The following is a 17372-nucleotide window of genomic DNA, read 5'->3' as shown; positions in this document are numbered from 1 at the left end:
ACCACTATAACACTGGTACCACTATAACACTGGTGTCACTAACACAGATAACACTATAACACTGACAACACTATATCACAGGTAACACTAACCCACCTAACACTATAACAAAGGTTACACTATAACCTTGGTAACATTATAATGCTGGTAACACTAGAACACTGGTAACATCATAACAATGAGATATAAACAAGAACTTAGTTGGTAGTTTAGTCATCAAGGCCTGGTAAACTGGTGGCTGTCGGTTACAACCACAAGTTGGATGTTACAACTTTCAGCTAACCTAACCTAACATCACCTAACCTAATCTAATCAATTTTAACCTTATCTAATTTAATGTAACATAACCTACCTTCAGCTAACCAATCCTAACCGAAATTATCCTAACTGAAATTAACCTAACCTAACCTGCCTAAACTTGGAAAGACACAATTTGCTTACACTGGAACGGACTGTTTTGGTCCATTCATTATCAAGGTAGGGAGGAAACAGGTCAAGCGCTGGGGATGTCTATTTACATGTCTAACTATTGGGGCTGTTCATCTAGAAGTCTTGGCCTCATTAGACGGAGATGCCTTCCTCAACGCAATAACAATGTTCTTACGATGCAGAGGTACTCCAGAGCGTATGAGGTCGGATAACGGGACAAACATGGTACGGGCAGCCAAAGAGCTCAAACTGGCTGTGAAAAATTGGGAGCAAGATGACAGACTCAGAGGTGCCTAACTGAAAGCAGATATTGATTGGGTCTTAAATTCACCAGCTTCCCCGTATATATCGGGAAAGACAGATTCGCACAGTAAAAAGGTCCTACAGGCGATTGTGGGCTCGCACGTTTTAGACGATGATCGTCTGCAAACACTGTTCTGCGAAATGGAGGCCATAATTAACGAAAGGCCAATCACCCCGGTGCCAAACACTCCAAAAAAACCGAAGGCTCTCACACCTGCTGATCTTTTGCACCTAAGTCGAAAGGGTAATATTCCCTTAGGTGGAAGATCAATGGGCGAATCATACCACAGAAGGTGGAAGCATGTCCAGTACCTTGCAGATCAATTTTGGAAGCGCTGGCTGGCGGAGTACCTCCCTCAACTCAGAACTTGACAAGTGCACTTCAGATCACGGCGCAACTTTCGCCATGGTGACCTTATCATTATAGCAGAAGCAAATAGTCCACACAACAATTGGCACCGTGGTCGAGTGATGGAAGTCAAGGCTGGCGAGGATGGACTTGTACGACAGGCAGTGGTTAAGATGACGACGTCCACGATGCTGCTACCTGTGACTAAATTATGCTTGTTGGAATGAGCCATGGAAGGGGCAGACGGAGTCGGTCAGGAAAATGTATTTGGTATCCACACACGAAGACAGTGAGGTCCGAATGTCAAAGGACCGAGATGTCCAAAGGAGCTGACAAGTACTACTAGCCTGAGGGCAACGATAGTCACAAGAAAATGACAAAGTTAAATACCACCAGCCTTAGGGCAGGAAAGTCACAAGAACCTGACAAAGTTAAGTGTCAGCAGCCTGAGGCCAGCATAGTCACAAGAAGATGACAAAGTTAAGTATCAAAGGCTTGATCTGGTTTTGAGCGTGAACGTTCAACGGAGTGGGTGTTACCGCAAGCAGTAATGAGTAGGATGACACATAAACAAACATGATGTTAGGCTGTAAGTCATGTCATGTTTATTTGGTGTGCCTGCCCGTATATAGAGTATTGAGTTGGTGGAGATGGAGAGAAACGGAGGAGGATGGTGTGTTGGGTGATAGTAAGGGAAGATTGTTTGCGTATAAACGCCTGACGCAGCAAAGTCGGCCAGCGAGGGCTGGGCATGTGACGCCGGGCAGGGCACTGCCACTATAGCTATCCCCATCATAGAGTCAACACCTAACCTGTTTCTCTTGAGACTTTCAACACGTAAGTTTAACCTGGACTTAAGTTTACACAGGTAGACTATGTCCATTGCATCGGTTACCATTGTGACAACATAGAAATATGGTAAATTAAGTAGTCATTATAAGTGTTAAGATTAGACTAATTACATAGTTATGATTGTTATGTAAATATATATTGGATTAAACATTTATGTATGATTGCCTATGTATGATTTATTTGAAATACTAAAAATGAATTGTATTCAACAGGTTTGACCGAATTATAACGTTCGAGTTTAACGTGAAGAGTCTCATTAACCTTTAAACGCTCAGAAGGCGTTTATATTATCCATTACTGAACATATATCCTTTTGAGAATTTGACTAGACGTATTATGTTGTGCGTGAAAGAGACGAGTTTGCAGCGGGATAAACACACTGTAAGGTCAAGTGATTATCTTTATTGGTTTAATATACATTTATAACTATGTTAAAATCACAATCTTGAAAGAATAATAAGTAAATCTATATCTAGTGGTGTTTCTTAGTTTATGACTATAACTTGAATTTCAATAACAAAAAATAATGGTAAACTATATCACAGGAGTTAAAATAAATTTCAGTGCTATTATATTTTGAAATAAACGCTATCTTTAATATTCATATATTACAGTGGAAGTATAGTGAATAAAAATTGCTCAATATCTATTTTGTAGTACAGACAACATAAACCCTACCACTACCAATGTACAATACACAATAGGTTAACATGTATATAGGCATGTCTGACATTTCATTGGTCAAGTCATGATGTGTTTATTTTTAAACATTGGCCTTCATCAGATCATAATAGGTTAGGTTAGGATAGTATAAGGGTAAGTCAGGATAGAATTTGGTGAGGACATGATTACATTAGGATTGGGATAGGTTTGGATAAAACTAGGTCTAGATAACATTAGATTATGTTAGGCTAGGCTAGGCTATTTTACGTCAGGTTAGGCTACGTTTACATTAGGTTAGGTTAGGTTAGGTTAAGTTACGTAGGGGTAGGTTATGTTACGGTAGGTTACGCTACGTTAGGTTAGGTTAGGTTAGGTTAATGTTTTATTCTTTCTCCGTTAGTCATTCTCTTATAAATCCTTCTTCTCTTCTAGCTTCTCGTCCTCATTTCCTCCCGTTTTATCTTCTTTCTTTTCATCTTTCTTATCGTCTCCACTTTCTTCTTTCTTGTCTACAGTTTCTATCTTCTTGTCTTCAACGCTTTCTTCCTTCTTGACTTCCTCTTTCTCCTCCTCCTCCTCCTTTTTCTTATCTAATATGTCCTTTTCATCCTTCCCTTCCCCTTTATCATTTCCTTCTGTGGTGTCTGTCTTTCCATCAGGTTTGGCTTCCTTATTTTCTTCCTCACTTCCACTTAGCTGTTTTTTCTCTCGGTTGTTCTCTTTATTTTTTTCCCCTTCCTTGTCTTCTTTAGCGTCTCCTCCCTCCTTATGTTCCCTCTCCTTCTTTACTTCCTCGTTGTCATCTTTCATTGCATCTCCTTTTTTCTTTTCCTCTTCTTCGTCTCCCTCCCCTTTGTCAACTTTCTTCTTCTCCTCTTCTCTTTTACCTTTGTCCTCTTCATTTCCTTCCATACCTATCATCTTCTTCTCTTCTTCCTCCTTACCCTTGTCTTCTTTATTACTCTTCCCTGCTTCCTTGCCTTCTTTTTTCTTTATATCTTCTTTCTCCTCCACCTCCATCTTCTTCTTCTCCTCCTTCTTAACTTCCTCTTCCTTAATTGTGTCTTCCTCCTGTTCCTTCATCTCCTTCTCATCTTCCTTCTTCTCCATCCGCCTCTTTTTCCTATCATTCTTCTTCTTTTTCTTTCTCTTCTTCCTCTTTGTCTTTTTATCTCCCTCCTCTTCATTTACCTTGTTCTTCTCAGTTTTCATTAGCCTAGCATTCTTTCTTTTCATCTTTCTAATTTGTCTCATTCTTCGTCTCTTTTTCTCTAAGTCCTTCCTGATCACCACCACCTTCCGCTTCACCATTCCATTTGGCTCTTTCTTGGTGACTGTCCCTTTTGTCCGTGTTCCGTCCTTCACTATCTCCACAAATCTGGGTAAGATAGGTTAGGTTAGCTTAAATACGCCGAGGTTAATTTGTCGATTAAGTTAAATGAAGCTCAGTTGGGACTCATATTAAGTTAGTTTAAATTAGGATCTAGATTAAATTAGGTTGGGAAGGTTAGGATTCATATTGAGCTAGATTAGGTCACAACACGTAAGGTTAGGTTAGATTAGATTTCATTAGGTAAAGTTAGGTTAAGCTAAGTTATGATTTATATTCAGTTTAGATAGTTGATATTAGGGTTAGTTTAGGTTAAAAATGTGTGTGTGTGTGTGTGTGTGTGTGTGTGTGTGTGTGTGTGTGTAAAGACGTTAAATATTACACCGAATCTCTTAACTCCTGTCTGTTTTTAATACACATAGACCCACACCAACTCACCTTCACACTTCCTCAAGCTTTGTCTAAAGGAAAGAATAGAGGGAATATTTGTATGATGGGAAGTGAAGCTATTAAGGCAATAACGGAACATACGAACTCAAACATGGTCCTATGACAGTCAAGCAACATTCTTACTGCGTTTCATCGTCATTGTGTTAAGCGTTCTTTGGGGAGCTGCAAATGTGAAAGTTTACTGACGATTGGACGGACGAACAAATGAAGATGGATAGATAAGCACACCAATACTAATGGACGAATAAACAGACGTCAAAACACGGATAGATGGGCAGATGATAAAAAGTGTACGGACACCTATTGTCGACAGGTGTTAGTCCACTGGTCACAGTAGTTAGTCCAAAGGTGCCAGTTAGTTCATTTGTGACAGGTGTAGGTGTTATCTCAATAGTAACAGGTGTTATTCAAATGGTAACAGGTGATAGGTCACTAATGATAGGTGCTAGATCACTGGTCCCAGGTGTTAGATCACTGGTTACACATGTTAGGTTACATAATATGTGGACACGCCCTGGCGCCTACCAACCACTGCCCTACTGCCATGCAGATTAACCTTGGTAGGTATAAGGCTACGGGAGTAAAAAGATTACCAGTAAGACCCCAACAGTGGAATAGGCGGAAAAGGTGGCCAACACGGGAACCCAACGAGTACACTAACGGATGAAGGCAATGAAAGATGGACAGGCTACTTCGGCGAAATCCAACAAACTGGGCTATCGGCAGTCCATTGCAACTTTCCCTCTCCCCATTTGTTGCAGCTACCAGCACCACTACATCAAGAAAAGGGAGAGCCAAGATGTGGGGTTGCAGCCTGCGCTCTTGCCTCACCACATAAATCAATTCACGAGCAGCCAGTATCTAGCTCATCATACTTTTCATCATCATCAGAACCCTGAAACCACCAAAAGCCCTATGGCGATCTCGGCAGCAGTGCAATCCAGTCCTATATATGCGACTGAGCAGCCCTTTCCAGGAGCCACTCTGCTCACCCAACATGAGAAAGGGGCTAGAAAAGGTGCCCTAACTATAGCCTGCTTAAAAAATCAACCTGACTAAACAACAGCACCCAATAAGGGCATCCTAAGGCAGTCAAAAACATAACCACAGATAAAAGCATGAAATATCAGGACCCTTCTGGATACTGGCACAAATGAACGTCCTGAAAGAACAACCGCCCTTGTGGCTAAAGAGCTCTCTAGGTATAACATCGACACAGCAGCCATTAGTGAGTCCCGGCTCCCACACGAGGATTGACTCACAAAACAGGGGTACGGTAATACCTTCTGAAAGGGTAAGCCTGCTGCGAAGAAAACCCTATTTGTGGAGTTGGCTTTGCAATGCATTCGTCAGTCTATCCTACAAAGGTTAAATGAAAAGCCTGTTGGGGTCAACGAGAGCTTCATACCGATTTGAGTCCCACTCACGTCATATTTTCTTTTATCAGTGCATACGCCCACAAACTAGATGCAGATGATGATATCAAGGAGGCCTTTTACGCCGACCTTCACAGTGCTGACCTCTATCCCGAGAGAAGATAAGGTTGTGTTCCTGACAGACATGCTGACTTATGGCAGGGAACTGTAGAGAGAAACAGAGTGGACAAGTGTAATCCTAACGGCCTACTCTCCTCAGCATGTGTGCTGAACACAACCTCACTATCGCCAACACCTTGTTTAGGCAGGCCGACAAGTTCAAGGGTTCTTGGCAACACCCACGATCCAAACAATGGCATCTCATTGACTACATCATTGTCAGGGAAAGGGATCACTGAGATGTGCTCATCACCCGAGCCATGCGTGGCTCAGACCACTGTAACACAGATCATCGGCTCGTCAGAGCCAAACTCTCCCTTCACGTTGCCCTAAGACGACGAAGGCCATAAGCCTCCAGAAGAGGTTTTAACACCAAGTGACTGGAGGATCAAGCGGAAGAACATGCTTTCAGAGAGCAGCTCGACGATGGGCTGATAAGCAACCCAAGAACAAACAACCTAAATCCGAGTAACGAAAGAGGTATCCTCGACACTTTCATCACAACAAAAACCTGCACAGAGACCCTCGGCCAGATCGAAAGAAACCCCAGGATTGATTTGATGGAAATAACCAGGAAATGGACTTGCTCGTCAGTGGTAAAAGTGCCGCCTTCACTGACTGGCAGTGCCACCCTCAGTCTTGGACTAAAGCTGACACCTTCTGCCAAAAGAAAGGGATGGCCCAGCGCAAACTTCGCAATCTAAAGAACGAATTGTGGACAAATAAGGCGAGCGAAATGCAAAAAATTGCGCATCAACACAAGATCCGTGAATTTTTTAATTCCACTAAAACAATGTATGGATCAACTACTCATGGCGCGGCCCCCCTCTGCTCATCCGACGATAACTCCATAATTAAAGACGAAGAAGGCATCCGTCAGCGCTGGAAAGAGCACTTACCTTTCCCTGCTCAACCGAAATACCGATGTGGGTGTCCTAACTACGTAGTAGGTCTCTCAGTACCTAAAGCTAACCCACCTCAGCTATCCTCCATCCCTGGTTGAGGTAGCGACTGCATCAAGGAGATGAAAAATGACAAACCAACAGGGCCTGATGGAATCTCAGCCGAGGTGTATAAAGCAGGAAAACCTCTGCTTACCAACCGTCTCCACTATCTCTTGGGGAAATATATGGGAGAAGGAGGAAATCCCCAAGATCTTAAAGATGCCTTCATCGTCAATATTTATACGAACAAGGGAGACCGATCAGACTGTGACAACTACCACTGGATCTCGCTGCTGTTCATAGTTGGCAAGATTATCGCTAGAGTCCTTCTAAACAGACTTCGTCCTGATGCAGAAAACTTCCTCCCAGAATCCCAATGTCAGTGGTGCTCGCCGGATACAGCAAAAATATAGAGAAAGGCGTCATGACTTATACATGGCGTTCATTGACCTTTCCAAGGCCTTCGACTCGGTCAACAGGGTCCCTCAGTCGTTTTGGCCGCCCATCAAAATTCATCGTCATTGTGAGAGAACTCAACGATGGCATGAACGGCAGTGTCCGGTACAATGGCACCCAGTCTGAGTTCTTCCCCATCCAAACGGGGGTAAGACAAGGATGTGTAGTGGGACCAACTCTCTTTTTCAATTTCCTGGTTGCTTTCCTTACTCGTGGCGGTGCAAATTTAGCTGGCGGGATGGACATCCAGTACCGGATGAAAGAACTTTTCAACATAAGACGACTCCAGGCAGGATCAAAGGTGTTAGTCGCTTCCATCACTGAACTTCAGTATGCAGACGACCTCACCCTCGTCGCTTACGCCGAACACGACCGCCAGGAGATCCTGAACACCTACGCAGATGCGTATACACACTTCGGCCTTGAGGTGAATGTACGTAAAACTCATATTCTCTTTCAGCCTGCCCCTCGTTCAGCCACACCTCCACCATCAATCCAGGTTAACAGTAGTAACCTCTTTAATGTGACCAAATTTCAGCATTTTGTCTCCCACCTGTCCACCACCTCGGACATCGATGAAGAGATTCAACATTGGACAGATGTGCATCTCAAGCATTTGGCAGTCTCTATACCCGTGTCTTCAGGTGTAGGGAGCTTAAATTATATGCCGTATGACAGCGAGACATAGGTTACATATAGGAGGCACCTCAAGTCACTTGAAAACTTTTAACAATGCAGTCTATGCTCTGTCCTCCGAGTTCACTGGGAAGACAAGTGAACAAATGCCAGTATCCTCGCTGACACTAACTGTTGGAGCATCGAGGCTACGTTGATTTGGCCATGTTACTCGCATGGATGACAGTAGACTGCCAAAGCAGCTACTTTACAGTCACCTAACGAATAGTAAACGTAACGCTGGCGGGCAATGGAAAAGGTATAAGGATAATCTTAAGACAAACCTGAAAAAGTGCCAAGTCGACCCCCTCTCCTGGGAGACGATCACCGCACACCGTGACGCTTGGGGGAGCACCACACGAGAATATGTCAATATTTTCGAGTTAGCCCGACTGCATACCGAGGCAGACAAACGCCAGCGCCGGAAAGACGCTCCTGCCTCCCCTCCCGCAATAAAAATAGCCTTCCACACGTGCAATATCTGTGGACGGCCCTGGCGGTTCTGTATCGGCCGCTCGAGTCACAAGCCCACCAACGAAGGTGCCATCTTTAATAACTCATACCATTGTATCATAGCTGGTTGATCGTCATACTCGATCCCGAGTGACAGCAAAGTATTAGTAGTAGCAGCAGTATGTTAGGTCACTGGCGGAAGGTGTTAGGTCACTGATGATAGGTGTTAAGGTACTTACTCAGACTGGCTCCCTTGAGACACGGCGGTGGCCATAGAAGTGAAGGTGTCGTTGGCCTTCAACCTGCAAGTGTACATGGTGAATTAGACCAGGTGTGGGAATCTCAGTGTCAGGAATAGGACTGGAAATCTCATTTTCCGGTGCTCGTAATTTGAGTGTTATTATCAAACTTTGAATAAGAATTTTAGAACAAGAAATTCGTTTCCTTAAAAATTTAAAAATAGGAGCTGGTATTCTCAAAATTCTTAACAGGAAGAGGGAAATCTGAATTTCTTGTCATAGGAATTGGAATATCGTTCTCTGGACCCAAGAAGGGAATTTATATGGTACTACAATTTGGAATTATGTTCCTCATGCGCAGGCCCTTACCTGTACTCCTATCCCACCTTGCGCAGTTCCCTTCCTGTACTCCTATCACCAGCGGAGTCACCATCCTGTGCGCCTATCCTCATTAGCACAGTCTCTTCCGTGTAATACTATCCTCACTGGCGTAGCGGAGAAATATTATTTTCCAGCCCCGTGACACACTCCAGTTTCATCTACGGTATATTCCCTCACTCTACCTTTACACTTGGGGGCAAAGGTAGTCTACTCCCTATAGCCGTGTAACCTCCTCTTTACCTGAGGCTGATGATCTATAACTCTATGTCATCCTTCGTCAACTCTAAAGGGATATAGACAAAGTACCCGACCCTCTGTAAGCGCGTCTTTCTAATCAGGCTTGAAAATTCAAGAACAGTACAGTCAGTGACCACTCCACTGAAGTAACCCCGGCTAGAATACTTAAAAACAATTACAAGTAATGAAATATATATCTTTGTCGACACAGAGAACGATTTTCTTATCGACTAAAAATATAAAAATATATTAAAACTTCTCAAATTATTGTTGAGGAAATGTAAAAGTTAAGTTTCGACTGGATCTATATCAACTATGGCAAGATTCGCAAGTAGTTAGTGTAAATGCTCAAAACACCTACTATATTTACAGTACCTGCTTTTATTATACCAACCAAACCTTTTTATTGGAAATTATCATGTAAATAGATAAGAAATTACCATTGCAATAAACATAATTGGCAACTAGACATAGTCCTGACAGCTCTGTCCTCGTGTTCAACCTTATTACTGTACAACCCATGTTTTACTGCTCCCCCATTATACTTATGTTTTTAAATTCCACTATAATTTATGTATATATAAATAAAACAAATAAATAAACTAAAAAATATATAAATAAATTAAATAAATATTGAAGTGATAACCGTGGTAACATTATGAGATGTTCTTATTACCATCATGCAATTGTACTATTCCAGATGTTACTAAATGTTACATAATACAGTACTTCCTTGAGATAAATGCATCGTATATATCAGGTGCCCAAAAGAGAGCTCAGGTTCTCAACTGGCTCAGGTATGTTAATATTGTTATTATTATCCACTCTGTATCTGTGTTTTTCTGGCTAAATAAACTGTTTCAATTCAAGTCAATTCAAAAGACGCTTCATGAAAAACACTAAAATTTGACACTATTTTGTTTTAAATATCTAAGTCAGTAGAGGAAAAAACTACTGAGGATAAAAGAGGGAATGGTGAAGGAGAGAGGGAGAGGGGGGGAAACGAATCCCTGAAGTGTTTCCTTAGAGTGAGGACCAGAAATAATGTACACGGCTATAGTGAAAATGAATAATACAGAGAAACACTCACGAGCCTGCTATTGACACGTCCTCTTGAGTCGACATAGAACCATTGGATTTCTGGTGATGGTGATGGTGGTTCTTCCGGTGCAAAACCTTGGCCTGAGCTGACTTCTGTCCCACCATCACCATCACCACAACTACCACCACACACGCATGAAGCCTCACTGTAAAATAAAAAAAAAATGAAATTCATCAACGATAAAAATGGAACTCAGTACAGTAAAGATTTGAGTATATTTTCGTTGTTCTCGAGACAAGTATAACATCAGCAGATCACCTCATTGGTGCGCTTCATTGTTGTAAGTATTAATATATCAACAATGGTTGTACTGTGAGAGTACATCCCCGTGGTCAATGTCCACCAACACCATTGTCATCATTATCATTAAGGTTATGGCTGAATTTTTAATGATGATACAAAATGTATTTTTTATTACGATGCAAAAGATATTTTCCTTCGTCTATTTTTTCTTAACATACAGTAAGTTTTTCTTATACTGCACTCCTGGGGCTATCTCGTAAATACAACTGTAGCTCGTCAGTCCACAGTTTTTACAGTTATCTTGTCACTGGCATTTTTTTTACGTATACACTTACAGCCATCAATTTATTTGATCAATATCTTTATTATCTGGCTCCCATAAAATGTTTATTCTTGAGTAATCATTTATTATATTAGCTCCTGTGAATATATATATATATATATATATATATATATATATATATATATATATATATATATATATATATATATATATATATACACACACACAGTATATGAACACTAAAGCGCATGGACTCACTTGTTGGTGGAAACCGGGGAGCGACTGGGTTGGCGAAATGCCAACGCAAGCTGATATATCACCTCCTGTGACTCACCTCCCTCACACACACACACATACACACACACACACACACACACACACACACACGTATACACTTACATACGCATATACGCACACACACATTGTTTTAATACAGAATAAAAAATAAATAAAAATAATAATAATAATAATAATAATAATAATATTATTATTATTTTTTCTAGTAATTTATTTTACTCCTTCCTTATTTTGTATCATTTGGACCAGGGCTACACAAACCTCAGATAACGTGGGAAAAATGCGGGTGAAAGACTACTGAAATATATGAAAATAGCATTACTACGACATTATGTAGAAATATTGGTACATAATCGCACACATCTTAAGTAAAGTGTACCCTCTATATATATATATATATATATATATATATATATATATATATATATATATATATATATATATATATATATATATATATATATATATATATATATATATATATATATATGTGTGTGTGTGTGTGTGTGTGTGTGTGTGTGTGTGTGTAAGTAAATCACTGAATGTGCGCGTGATCCAAGTATATACTGTATATAATGAAGGAAACTGGACATATGAATCAACAATATGGTTATTTTTTCAACCTGAGGTGAGACAAGCCCCATTAACTTCCTCTACTACCACTACAACCACTACCTCGTAATCACACGTTAGTAATACTAAATCTCGGTGCAGCTGGACTTATAACTGTAATATAAACAGCTCACTTTAGTGGTGATAATAACAAAAAGTCAAATTTTTCCCTAAACACCACCATCAAGTGTTCATGTGTTCTCCTGATACAAATTTTATCTTTATTGCAGCTAATGAGAACTTTATTGTACCTAACATTAATCTTTCATCCTTCCACATACTACAGCTCTTCACACACACTCAGGTCGTGATAAAATATGCTGAGGTGTACATCCTGGTACACACACATCCACAGTGTTGTTATATAGTGTGGTGCTCGTTAGTGGGTTGTGTACCCCTGGAAGGCACGCGCGTCATGCACTGGCTGACCCTTCTTGATAACCACACAACACCATCATTTAGCAACTCCACAATACCACTGCCCTTACCACCTCCACTACTACCACCATAAATATTATCTCTACACCACCACCTTAACTATTACCCCATTAATAACCTCTACTACCACCACAATCACTACCAATCTCGCTACCAACACCAGCTTCACCATCAATATCATCAGCAATACCACCACCATTATCACCTTCACCACCATCACCAGAAACAACACCAAACCACCTTCACCAACAGCAATAACACCAACATCACCTTCTCCATCAACACCTACATCATCACCAACACCATCACCACCTTCCATATCACTACCACTACCATTATCACCTCCATGAACCACAACTACCACTTTTACTGCCACCACTGCGCTACCATTACCGTCACCACCACAACCCTTACCATTAAAATATTTAACTCATGAGACTGGTGAATTTAAATGGATCCAAATTACTGGTACACATATGAGGATGGTTGGACTAGACCATCTGTACAGAGATGAAACACAACAGCGCTTTCTGCCACCCTGGAGGTTAGTTCCCATTGACACCACAAAATCCACGTACCCGCCTATCCTCTACGACTGACCACATGATCCTTATTTCCACCACACTACCAAAGTGAGAGCTTTCGAACACATAATTAACCAACAAACTGAAAATAACTTCACAGAGACCATTTACACTGACGACTCTCTAAACACTGTCGGTGTCAGGGCTGGGAGTGCTGTCTACAAACTGAACTATTTGCCACACTCACAGCCCTGAAAATTGTTGAACATTGCCACTGACAGTCTCATTATCACTGACTCCTTATCCTTATTACTTGTTCCTGATACCTTAACCCAGTGGTTCTCAAACTCGGGGTAATTACCCCAACTGGGGTAAAAACTACATTTTGGCTGGGATAATATGCTTCTGTTGGCACGGTGGGGTAACGTCGTATTTAACATTTATAAATTGAGAAATGATTCCGTGACCCGTAGCACATTCGACACTGTCGAGGATATTGCATCTTTCTGGCTTAAGCAAGGAGCAGTGGGATACCCAACTCTAATGACTCGGGCTATCGACGTACTTCTTCCATTTCCCATGACCTATATGTGTGAACTTGGGTTCTCGGCAATGTACCACATCAAGTCCAAGACTAGAAACCGGCTTGTTCCAAGCTCAGATATGAGGCTGGCTCTGTCAAAGACTAAACCACGCATCCAAAATCTAGTGTCGATAACACAAGTTCATCCATCTCACTAAGACTAAGTCTATAACAGCACTGTAACTGTAGCACTATTACTGATTTTTGTATAAGACAGACTAGAATTGTACCCTTGTGTTTTGTATAATACACTTTATTGGAGGAGTAAAATTTGTAAGTACATTTGTAAGCTTGTGTTTTGTATCTTAAACTTCATTGAATAGAATTTAGGAGTAAAATTTTACGTTGGGATAATTCGAACCTGTCAGACTTTAAATATGGGTAAAACTGGAAAAAAAATTGAGAACCACTGCCTTAACCCTTTAGAGGGCAGCCCCACACTTAGGTATTTTATTCTGTATGGCTAAGGCCATACACAAGCACATTTGTCTTGTTGACGGGGGTATCAGGATCAGGCTGCTATGGATATCCTCTCACATAGGCATCAGTCAACATAACAGAGTTGATACCGTACTTAAGTCCGAGTCCATCAATGACAATGTTGAATATAATCTACGATTATCAAACAGAACCTTAAAAACAGTAATTAGGAAAGAAGTTGTTGAAGAATTGTGAAGCTAGTACTTCGACTACTACTTTGCTGTCACTCGGAATCGAGTATGGCGATCATCTAGCTATGATAAAATTATATAAGTTATAAAGGATGTCACCATCATTGGTGAGCTCTGAGGTGCCTAGAGAGGCCGATACGGGACCGGCGGGGTCGTATACAGATGTTGCACGTGTGGAGAGTTACGTCTAGTGCGGGAGGGGCGGCAGCAGCATCTTTCCAGGCGTTGGCGCTTTTCTGCCTCGGTATGCAGTCGGGCTAGCTCGAAAGTATTGACACCTCGTGTGGTGCTCCTCCAAGCGTTAGAATGAGGGGTAATCGTTCCCCAGGCGAGGAGGTGGATTTGGTATTTTTTTCAGGTTTATCTTAAGACTGTCCTATATTTTTATTGCGGGAGGGGAGGCAGGAGCGTCTTTCCGGCGCTGGCGCTTGTCTGCCTCGGTATGCAGTCGGGCTAACTCGAAAATATTGACATATTCTCGTGTGGTGCTCCCCCAAGCGTCACGGTGTGCGGTGATCGTCTCCCAGGAGAGGGGGTCGACTTGGCACTTTTTCAGGTTTGTTTTATGATTATCCTTATACCTTTTCCATTGCCCGCCAGCGTTACGTTTACTATTCGTTAGGTGACTGTAAAGTAGCTGCTTTGGCAGTCTACTGTTGTCCATGCGGGTGACATGGCCAGTCCAACGTAATTATTCATGAATAATGATAGCCTTGATGCTCCTACATTTGGTGTTAGAGAGAATACTGGCATTTGTTCTCTTGTCTTCCCAGCGAACTCGGAAGATGGAACGTAGACTACGTTGGTGAAAGTTATCTAGTGCCTTGAGGTGTCTCCTGTATGTGACCTCTGTCTCGCTGCCATAGTGCATGGTGGGGAGGACCACTGCTCGATGTACGTGCAACTTTGTACATAATTTCAGCTCCCTACAGCTAAAGATAGGGGTACGAAGTCTGCCAAAGGCTTGAGACGCACATCTGACACGATGCTGAATCTGTTCATCGATGGCCGTGGTGCTGGACAGGTGGGAGCCGAGATACCGAAAGTGGGTAACATTAGAGAGGGTAGTACCGTTAAGGTGGATGGATGGTGGAGGTGTAGCTCAACCAGGGGCAGGGTGAACTGTGCATACGCCTCCCCGTAGGTGTTCAGGCTCTCCTATAGGTCGTGTTCAGTGTGGGCAACAAGGGTGAGGTCATCTGCATACCGAAGTTCAGTAATGGAAGCTGCCGACCACCTTTGATCCTACCTAGAATCGTCGTATGTTGAAATAACCTTTCATCCAGCACTGAGTGTCCACCCTGCCGGCTAAATTGGTACTGGCACGAGTAAAGAAGGCATCCAAGAAAATGAAAAAGAGTTGATGCCACTAAACATTCTTGTTTTACCCCCACTTGGATGGGGAAGAACTCAGACCGGGTACCATTGTGCAGAAAACTGCCCTTCATGCCATCGTGGAGTTGCCTCACAATAGCGATGAATTTTGGTGGGCAGCCAAAACTGCTGAGGGTCGCCAAAGGTATTCCCTGTTGACCGAGTCGAAGGCCTTGGTATGGTCGATGAAAGCCATGTACAGGTGATGACGCTGTTCTAAGCACTTTTCCTGTATCTGGCGGGCAGCAAAGATCATGTCATTGATGCCACGTGATGATCTAAAGCCTCATTGAGATTCTGGGAGGAAGTTTTCCGCCTCAGCTGGAAGTCTGTTTAGGAGGACACGGGCGATAATCTTGTCAGCTATGGACAGCAGCAAGATCCCGCGGTAGTTGCCACAGTCTAACTGGTCTCCCTTGCTCTTATAAATTTTGACGATGGAGGTGTCTTCAAGAGCTTGGGGTATTTTCTCCTTTTCCCATATATTCTCCAGGAGAGAGTGGAGACGGCTGGTAAGCAGAGGCCCTCCTACTTTATACACCTCGGCTGGGATTCCATCAGGCCCTGCACTTTTGTTATTTTTCATCTGTTTAATGGCAGTAACTACCTCATCCAGGGATGGAGGATAGCTGAGGTGGAACTGCTCTGGATGCTGAGGGACCTGCTGGGTAGTCAGAACATCCATATCGGTGTTTTGGTTGAGCAGTGAATTGTAGTGCTCTTTCCAGTGCTGAAGGTTGCCTTCTTTGTCTTTAATTTGGCAGTTACCGTCTGATGAGCGGAGGGGTGCTTCGCCATGAGTGATTGGCCCATAAAGTATTTTAGTGAAATTGGAAAATTTGCGGATCTTGTGTTGACCTGTAAGTTTTTGAATTTCTTATGCTTATTTTTAAACCAGTCGTTCTTTAAATTGCGAAATTCGCACTGGGACGCCATTTTCTTCTTGTGAGAGGTATCACCATTGGTCCGAGACTGGGGGTTGTTCTACCAGTCAGTTAAGGCAGTGGTCTGAGCCACGCATGGCTCAGGTGATGAGGACATCTCGGCGACCTTTTTCTCTGACCATGAGATGCCAGTGTTTGAATTGTGGATGTTGCCACGAACCCTTGAACTTGTCGGTCTGCCTAAACAAGGTGTGGGTGATAATGAGGTGTGCAGCACACATACTGAGGAGGAGTAGGCCGTTAGGAATACGCTTGCCTAGTCCATTTCTCCCTATGGTTCCCCGCTAAATGTCAGCTTCTCTGCCAACTCTAGCATTGAAATCACCTAGGAGCACCACCGTATCATCTCTGGGGATAGAAGTTAACATTCTGTGAAGGTCGGTGTAAAAGGCTTCCTTGAAGTCATCCTCTGCATTCAGTGTCGGGGCGCATGCATTGACGTAGGATGCATTGGCGGATGGCAAAGCCAACTCCATAAATGCGGTTTCTCTCCACAGCAGGCTTACCTTTCCAGAAGAAAGTTATAACAAGACTCCCGTTCTGTGAGTCGACCCTTGTCTGGGAGCCAGGACTCACTGATGGCTGCTATGTCGATGTTATACCTAGCCAGCTCTTTTGCCACAAGGACAGTCCTTCTTTCAGGACGCTCATTTGTGCCAGTATCCAGAAGGGTCCTGACATTCCATGCAGCGACCATAGGAGTTTGCTTTTGTTTTTATCTGTGAAAATGATTGTGTTTTCGACAGCACAATGATGACCTTACTGGGTGTGGTTGTCCAGTCTGGTTGTAAAGGCCTGGGACTTAGGGATAGAAATCCCTTACCAGACTAATCAGGATCTTAATAAAGGAAAGTCAAGGACCATGGTTTTCTGAGGAATAACAAACGACCGTTTGAGATTGACATCTCTTTACTATAAAAAATATAACACAAAACTCTGACACCACTCAACAAGCATCAAGTTACATTTACGGAAGGCAAACAATTAATGAAGTAATCAGTTAAT

The 17372-nt window shown here is 42.4% G+C and overlaps 1 protein-coding gene across 1 annotated transcript; it reads right to left on the bottom strand.

Moving 5' to 3' along the window:
* Nucleotides 1–2382: 2382 nt before the first annotated feature.
* LOC121876382 (vicilin-like seed storage protein At2g18540) lies at nt 2383–11198 on the bottom strand. The gene is made up of 5 exons (XM_042381454.1): nt 11183–11198; nt 10387–10543; nt 8679–8741; nt 3711–3974; nt 2383–3557 (listed from the first exon to the last, which is right to left on the bottom strand). Coding segments are annotated over exons 1-5 (1038 nt in total). The 5' UTR covers nt 11184–11198; the 3' UTR covers nt 2383–3004.
* Nucleotides 11199–17372: the final 6174 nt, after the last annotated feature.

Source organism: Homarus americanus, unplaced genomic scaffold, assembly GCF_018991925.1.
Source record: "Homarus americanus isolate GMGI-L3 unplaced genomic scaffold, GMGI_Hamer_2.0 scaffold34921, whole genome shotgun sequence".
Lineage (NCBI taxonomy): Eukaryota > Metazoa > Arthropoda > Malacostraca > Decapoda > Nephropidae > Homarus > Homarus americanus.
The sequence above is the reverse complement of the archived record's forward strand: the minus strand, read 5'-3'. Positions and strand labels throughout refer to the sequence as shown.

Coding starts and splice junctions, on each gene's coding strand:
- LOC121876382 (XM_042381454.1), bottom strand. Junction 8,742..10,386: donor GACGTGTCAATAGCAGGCTC/GTGAGTGTTTCT, acceptor GTACACTTGCAG/GTTGAAGGCCAACGACACCT. Junction 3,558..3,710: donor AAGAATGATAGGAAAAAGAG/GCGGATGGAGAA, acceptor AGCAGGGAAGAG/TAATAAAGAAGACAAGGGTA.